Source organism: Orbicella faveolata, unplaced genomic scaffold (genome assembly GCF_042242905.1).
Source record: "Orbicella faveolata isolate gen_17 unplaced genomic scaffold, um_ofav_v1 contig_47, whole genome shotgun sequence".
In the NCBI taxonomy this organism is placed as follows: Eukaryota; Metazoa; Cnidaria; class Anthozoa; order Scleractinia; family Merulinidae; genus Orbicella; species Orbicella faveolata.
In genome coordinates this window covers 16,982,176-16,990,000 of record NW_028301577.1, presented here as the reverse complement: position 1 = coordinate 16,990,000, position 7,825 = coordinate 16,982,176, and the positions used below count along the sequence as shown (strand labels likewise).

The window sequence follows — 7,825 nt, the reverse complement described above, 5'->3', positions numbered from 1 at the left end:
ATTCACCATCTTTATTAACTTATCAATTAACTTATTGTAACGTCAGGTTCACAGCGACTGTTGAAAGGCCGAATTGTCACTTGCTAGACAACTTGTCGCGATGAGACTAGCGTGTGTGGGAGATGCTTTACTAATCGAATAAAGCCAGAGATCACGGAAAATCAGCTGTGATTGACGGTGATTTAATTGACGATAATCGAACGTAAACTGAAATATGATGTAATGAATAAACTAATTACCAGATAATAGAAGATTACAAGATGACAAGAGTCACGAAACAATAATAGCAAACATTCCAATCATAACTGCGATATGACAATACTTCCAGTCAAACTTCTCAGTAAAGATATAATTAAAATCATCAGTGATCCCAAGCAGATACGCATACTGCTAACTGTCCTAATACAATAAATGATAACACTCTAAAACTTGAAAGCAATAAAATTGTACGATGCGATAAAAACGTGCTTGCGTCAGCGCCACTGAAAGCGATGTGGGAATTTACTAGCAAGGAAAGGACTTAACTGAGTTACCAGAGATTCTTATAGGAAAGTTGCTAAATAGAAACCTAAGCTAGGGGGAGTGTGAACTATAAAGATCTATCGCTAGAAACAAGGTGAAATAAAAACTTTGAAAACTGGGGCTCTACCACGTGTTGGACTTAGTACAATAGGCTGTTGTATAAAAAAAAACCGAGACTAAAGGTACTTAAGGTTAAAAAACGTCCTAACTTGAAACTTATACTAAAAAACAAGCATAGAAAATAGTTTGTACTTACACATCGGTTCCCGCTTGCACTCTAAATAGTCAAGGCTAGCTTAAAACTTAATTTACTTGAAAACACGTACTGTGCACGCACGATAACTGAAACTTGAACTACTGGCGGGAATATGCCGCTAACACTATCTATATACGTCCACGTGTAAAAACTGATGACGTCATTGCTAAGCAACAAATTGGCGAATCAGAAAGAGTTAAGATTACTCACTTAATTAGAGAAGCCTCGATATAGTGTTTATTACATGGCTCCCCTGAAATATCCAGATATTTCACTAATCACTGTTTATGTAACTAACTAATGTTCAATGTCTACAATGTTTATAAGCTATATTTATCATGAAAATTAATGTCACAGTTCATGGTTGGCAGCAGGCTCCTCGGCCGGGACCACTCCGGTCTTTACTCAGGGGATGGCACAAGAAGTACCAGTTTCTGTACCGGTCTCTCCAGATACCGTATGGGTCCTGACCTCCTTCCTTCCTTCTCCAGGCAGGCATCTGGTAGAGCCACTTGAACTTTGCGGACTTGACCATCCTGGCTTGGGTAGACTGTGGCGACGCGGGCGGGTTGCCATGCATTCCGTGGAAGGTTGGTGTCCTTAACCATCACGACATCGCCGACACGTAGATTTCGACGAGGTCGCGTCCACTTCTGTCGTTCCTGAAGACTTAGTAAATACTCTTTTCGCCAGCGGGTCCAGAATTCGTTGACGAGGTGTTGCACACGTCTCCAGCGTTTGCAGGTGTACATGTCAGCTGGCTCGAATTTTCCGGGTGGTGAGAGTAGAACCTTAGATTTCATTGTCAGCAAGTGATTAGGGGTTAGCGGTTCTGGCGAATCTGGGTCTGAAAGGTGATTGGTGGTGAGGGGGCGTCTGTTGACTATCGCTTCCGCCTCGCACATTAGCGTCCTCAGGGACTCATCATCCAGCTGTGTACCATTGTTAGAGAGAGGTGAGGATAGGATTGAGCGCACCGTCCTTATTTGCCTCTCCCATACTCCGCCCATGTGGCTTGCGGCTGGAACGTTCATCTCGAATTTGATCCAGTCACACTGTGACTTTAGGAGTTCTTCCTTAATACGGCTATCATTCATTTCTTCTAAAGCTTCTTTGAGTTCTCGACGAGCTCCTACGAAATTTGTTCCATTGTCGCTTCTTAGCTGTCTCACTGGGCCCCTACGACTTAGGAAGCGTCTCAACGCGTTTATGAAGGAGTCCGTGTCCAGCGAGGCTGCAGTCTCCAGATGGATAGCTCTTGACGACATACAAGTGAATAGGACTCCATAGCGTTTTAGCTCCTTGCGCCCTTTAATCGTGAATGGGCCAAAGTAGTCTACGCCGCAATATGTGAAGGGTGGGCAGCTTTCTAGTCGGTCCTCGGGAAGGTCAGACATCTTCTGCTCAATAACGGCACCTCGCAGCTTCCTACATGTCACACAGGAAGCAATGACGTTGCTCACAGCGGACGAGCCTCCAATGATCCAAAAACCGCGGGATCGAATCTCGTTGAGCGTTATTCCTTTGCCTTGGTGTTTGCTGCGCTCGTGGTAGTACTTAATTATAAGGCTGGTCACGTGGCTGCCTTTGGGTAGGATTACTGGATGCTTCACCTTGTCTGAGAGATCTGCATGCTTGAGGCGGCCGCCAACGCGTAGGACTCCGTATTCATCGATGAACGGATCTAACTTGTTGATTGAACTGCGTAACTTCGCAGTTTTCTGCTTCGGGAAGGATCCCTGTTCTTCTGCTTCCCTTGCAGGTAACTTAAACTCGCCTTGAAAGGCCTTAGACTGCGCGACGTGACAGCAACGGGTTCTTGTCGGAATCTCAACAAGACACCAGTAAGGTTGTTCGTCAGTAGAGGACCTTGCAACAGATTCTTGTTCAGGGATTCCCCATTGTATTCTTGGCTGCAGTTAAAGACTATTCTTAACTTCTTTTTCTTCGGATGTCTTGTACCGTGATGATTAATGTAAAAGGTCATGCCGGACTTCGCCTCAGCATCACTCGGAACCCTTTCGGCGTAGCCGTTTTCAATCATGTCTCCCATGAACTTCATGTACTCTTCTTTGTATTCTTTGTTACTCGGCGACGTAAACCGTTTCTTGAGGTGGTACATGCGTCGGACAGCGTCATCTCTGTTGTTAGGGAGACCTTTGAAGCTTTCCTTCAACGGGAGTGGAAGTTCGTAGTGGCCGTCGTCACGTCTGTGTATGCGCGTCTCTGCGATGTTTAGAAACCTCTTGTCTTCCTTGGAGAGACTTTGCTGAGCCAAGTGCTTATTTTCCGCAAAGTCCATCTCAAACATTTGATTTACATAGCAGGGGTTTAGAACCTCCTTTGTCTTGTCTCCCAGGATAAAACTAACGTGGCTTGTTTCAGGCGTGTTCTCATGTGCTATAATCCTGTTGCACGTTGCTACGCCGTCTTCGTCTAGGGGGGTCTCTGAAAGACTGGCCGGTCCGACTATGCACCAACCAAGGAGTGTTCGAACTGCGTATGGATCTTCGCTTTTACCAGCTATCACTTCCTTTGGTTTAATCGCCTTCGGGCAGTTGGATCCGATCAGTATTCCAACGTCGAGGTTTTCGTCTAGCGGAGGTATTTTGTCCCTTATTTTCTTCAGGTGTTGTCACTTGTCTGCTACTGCTGGGGTTGGGATTTGGTCTTTTCTGGATGGGATTATGTCTCTTGCATACGCCTTAGGGAGTTCGACCTGCGCGCGTCTGTCGGGGCGCTCCACTATCAAACCGTCGATACGGGATACAGGGATTACTTTGCGGCCGTGCATTGTGCTTAAATTGAGACTTGTGTCGACTCCCTCAACTCCAAGCTCGCTCTTTACCTTATTTGTCACGAACGTCGTGTCACTAGCGTCATCCAAGAGTGCGTACGTTTTAATTTCTTTGCTGGGATTATCCTTATGGTACAGGACTACAGGCACGATTCGACACATGATGATGGCGTTCGATGTACCGACAGAACTGTGGGAGACGCTGGCAGCGTTTGAGTGAGCAGACTCGGCAGCGTGGTCTGGTTGCAAGGGTTGGGGTGGATTGCGTGACGACTGAGCGCTTGGCGGAGTTTGCTCGCTGCGTGTCTTTGACTTTAGAGTCGCTCCGTGTAGCGAGGTGTTGTGACGCTTTCCGCACTCACCACAGGTTTGCTTGGATGTGCAGTCAGCGGAAACGTGACCCGCTCAGAAGCATCTGAAGCATAGGCGTTTCTCGATGATGAGATCCAACCTCCTGTCTGCAGTAGCCTTGGTGAAATTGCTGCACTTCGCTATTGTATGTTTGCCATTGCAGGCTGGGCAGGACTGTTCGCGCCCCGATGTGGCTGCTGATTGTGTCTGTTCAGAATGGCCTACTGGAGTGGTAGAAGTGACCAATGATTGACTTGGATTGATTCCACCTTGATGCCTCGACCTTGTGCCACGGGTGTTGTCTCTAACCGGGCCGTTCCTTTTCCTTTCTCTCCTAAGTACGTCTGGAGAAAAGATCGGGTCGTTTGCTACTTCGGCTTCTTGTTTGACAAACTTGACAAAGTCCGTAAAACCCACGAGCCTCTTTCCCTTTACCTGAGTCTCATGAGCGGACCTACACCACTTGACGCCCGAGTACGACGGCAACTTGGTGGAGATCGACTGTAGGATCTGAGTAGAATCCAGCTCCGACATAGATTTCATAGTCTTCATAGCCTCTTCACAGCGCACCAAAAAGTCAGAGAATTCCTCCAGTCCCTTACAATCGCCATCACTGATCTGTCGCCAACCTCTAAGTTTCTTTTTGTAGTCTTCGGCTACCACCACAGGGTTTCCAAAACGCTGATCGAGCAGTTTCCGGGCTTCGCTGTATGCGGTTTCAGAGTTTGTCGCTAGGAAACCTTTAACCACCTCGTTGGCCTTGCCGGTCGTGTATTTTTCTAAGAAGAACAATTTGTCCTTATCAGCGGGGACGTTGGCGGCGATAATACTATCAAATGCGGTCACGAAAGCCGGATATTCGAATGAGTTGCCGGAAAATGTCGGAGGCTCCTTAACGGGGAGGTGAAAGGTCCTTTGTTGATTGACTAGCGCTGAGCTTAATTGCGTTTGTTGGGCTTGAAGGTTGACCAGTTGGTTAAGGGCGAAACTTATACTAGATGATGGTTCAAAGTTCTGTATATTGTTTGCTGGTTGCTGGCCAAAGTTGTCTGGAATCGTGTTAGGCACAAAAGGAGGGCTGTTGGTGTTCATTTCCTGTTTTGCAATTCTTGTCAGCTTGACGGCTGTTGGTTGTTGGGGGCTTATCTCCTTGTCCTCGAGTTTAATTTCCTGTTTTGTTTGCGTGTTTAATTTATATTCTTCATCCAGAATTTCTTTGAACGTACTTTCTTCTGCCTTTGCGAGCGCATACTCCTTTTCTAGTTGAATGCGCCTGAGATCATTTTCCTTTTCCAGAAATTCCATTTCTATTTTGACTTTAGCTGCCTTTGCTGCGGCGTCCGCTCTAGCTTGTGAAACGGAACGCGAGGAGGACCTAGTCGACCCTTTAGATGACTTGGATCTTACTTTTGATCTATGGCTCGACGAGGCGCTAGATTTGGTGAAAAGCGATCCTTTTTCAAGGCGCTGGATTTGTTCACAAAGCTTCATTATTTGTTCGGTAAATTCTCGATCTCTGACGTCATACCACTGATAGGATTCTTCCCTTTCTGCGGGACTATCCAGCAGACTTTCGTATGTGTAGCACGCTTGATTAAAGACATCTTTTAGAGAATCTAATTCATTGCGTTCGACTTCCAAAACTTCTAATTCCGTTTGGGGATCTTCACGTAGTTTCTTAATGTCATCTAATTTTCTTTTAAGATTTCGGAAAGCTGTTTCTTTTCTTTTTGCTCTCAATTCCTTTAGAAAGCTCTTTCCCTTCTCTGAGAACTTCTGTTTTCGCTTTGAAATTTTGACATTGAGTTCTGACTGGGCAATGGGCACGACATTTTCTCGGTCTTCATCAGTGTCTTCGTCAAGAAACGACGCCAGATCTTCAGGTGCGGATGCGATGCTCATTGTTTGTCACGAAATACCGATGACGAATTTAGAACAAGCCTCGATGTTTTACTGTAACGTCAGGTTCACAGCGACTGTTGAAAGGCCGAATTGTCACTTGCTAGACAACTTGTCGCGATGAGACTAGCGTGTGTGGGAGATGCTTTACTAATCGAATAAAGCCAGAGATCACGGAAAATCAGCTGTGATTGACGGTGATTTAATTGACGATAATCGAACGTAAACTGAAATATGATGTAATGAATAAACTAATTACCAGATAATAGAAGATTACAAGATGACAAGAGTCACGAAACAATAATAGCAAACATTCCAATCATAACTGCGATATGACAATACTTCCAGTCAAACTTCTCAGTAAAGATATAATTAAAATCATCAGTGATCCCAAGCAGATACGCATACTGCTAACTGTCCTAATACAATAAATGATAACACTCTAAAACTTGAAAGCAATAAAATTGTACGATGCGATAAAAACGTGCTTGCGTCAGCGCCACTGAACGCGATGTGGGAATTTACTAGCAAGGAAAGGACTTAACTGAGTTACCAGAGATTCTTATAGGAAAGTTGCTAAATAGAAACCTAAGCTAGGGGGAGTGTGAATTATAAAGATCTATCGCTAGAAACAAGGTGAAATAAAAACTTTGAAAACTGGGGCTCTACCACGTGTTGGACTTAGTACAATAGGCTGTTGTATAAAAAAAAACCGAGACTAAAGGTACTTAAGGTTAAAAAACGTCCTAACTTGAAACTTATACTAAAAAACAAGCATAGAAAATAGTTTGTACTTACACATCGGTTCCCGCTTGCACTCTAAATAGTCAAGGCTAGCTTAAAACTTAATTTACTTGAAAACACGTACTGTGCACGCACGATAACTGAAACTTGAACTACTGGCGGGAATATGCCGCTACCACTATCTATATACGTCCACGTGTAAAAACTGATGACGTCATTGCTAAGCAACAAATTGGCGAATCAGAAAGAGTTAAGATTACTCACTTAATTAGAGAAGCCTCGATATAGTGTTTATTACACTTATCATTAACTTTTGTTGGACAATTTACACATTTTTGCATCAGAACAAATAAAGGAAGGGAGCAACAACAAAAAAATTGTTTCTTTGAGCACCTTTTGAGCAACGTTCGTTACAAAAAGCAACTTTTGACTTTTTTGAGCAACTTTTGAGCAACATTTTGACAAATTGCGGTCAACTTTTTGGGAAATCTCGAGCAACTTGTGGAAAGCCCTAGGAGTACCCACGGGGGATCAAAGTTTCGAGAGGCTCCGCACTGTTTGCAGGCAGTTCTTTCCCTTTCCAGACGATTGGTCTCACGACTTCGTTAAAGGTAAAAATTACTCCTCCCACCAATACCGCGTTAAGATATTGCAACATATCACATTAGCATGTATAGCATTTTGTAGCAATGTATCGTTTCCTTTGAGCTTAATGAGCACGTATTGTGAAATCTACTACAAATAACGGTTTCCAATTATTTATCGATGTATTATAGATATAAAGTTCGAGCCTTAGAAAGATCACTCGGATTGAATCTTCATTTGACATTGCAGTTGTGTGTGTCGGCGCATCCTTTTCTCAATAATTTCAAGTTTTTTAAAGTCGAGAAACCTTAAACGTCCTTCTTTTAGTCTACTCAGGAATTTAATTATCAATTTGCACCAAAATGTTCCTCCACAACTTTGCGGGCAGCCGGAAAAAACATCGCCATTTCGTAGAAGACCTCCAACCACTGCACACCAATGGCTGATAGTGTACAATTACTCAGCAAATCAGATTGCAGTATTTGCATTAGTTTTCAAATAGAATTCTACTAATTAACCAAAAAATCTTATTATATGGCTTAGGAAAATACTTCATTGACATTGGCTGAGAGCCGAATATTTTTTTGTTAATTTTCTTTAATTTTCTCAGTCATACAATAAATGAGTAGTCGTATGAAAGCACAGGAATTTAAGGAGTACACTACGAGTGG

At 43.8% G+C, this 7,825-nt stretch overlaps 1 protein-coding gene and 1 long non-coding RNA gene across 2 annotated transcripts in view; both read right to left on the bottom strand.

Moving 5' to 3' along the window:
- LOC149097396 (uncharacterized) overlaps window positions 1-2,175 on the bottom strand; it is a 2,242-nt gene extending 67 nt beyond the window's left edge. The window contains exons 1-2 of the mRNA XM_089280018.1: window positions 779-2,175; window positions 1-207 (exon numbers count right to left, since the gene is read on the bottom strand). The exon at window positions 1-207 is cut by the window's left edge and continues 67 nt beyond it. Of these exons, the coding sequence (XP_089136144.1) occupies window positions 1,180-2,175 (996 nt within the window). The 3' untranslated portion in view covers window positions 1-207; window positions 779-1,179. The remainder of the gene's footprint in view (window positions 208-778) is intronic.
- Window positions 2,176-5,618: 3,443 nt separating this feature from the next.
- On the bottom strand, window positions 5,619-6,738 carry LOC149097395 (uncharacterized). The gene is made up of 2 exons (XR_016204261.1): window positions 6,624-6,738; window positions 5,619-6,052 (listed from the first exon to the last, which is right to left on the bottom strand). It is a non-coding gene; the product is annotated as an uncharacterized LOC149097395 (long non-coding RNA).
- Between the last annotated feature and the right edge of the window lie 1,087 nt (window positions 6,739-7,825).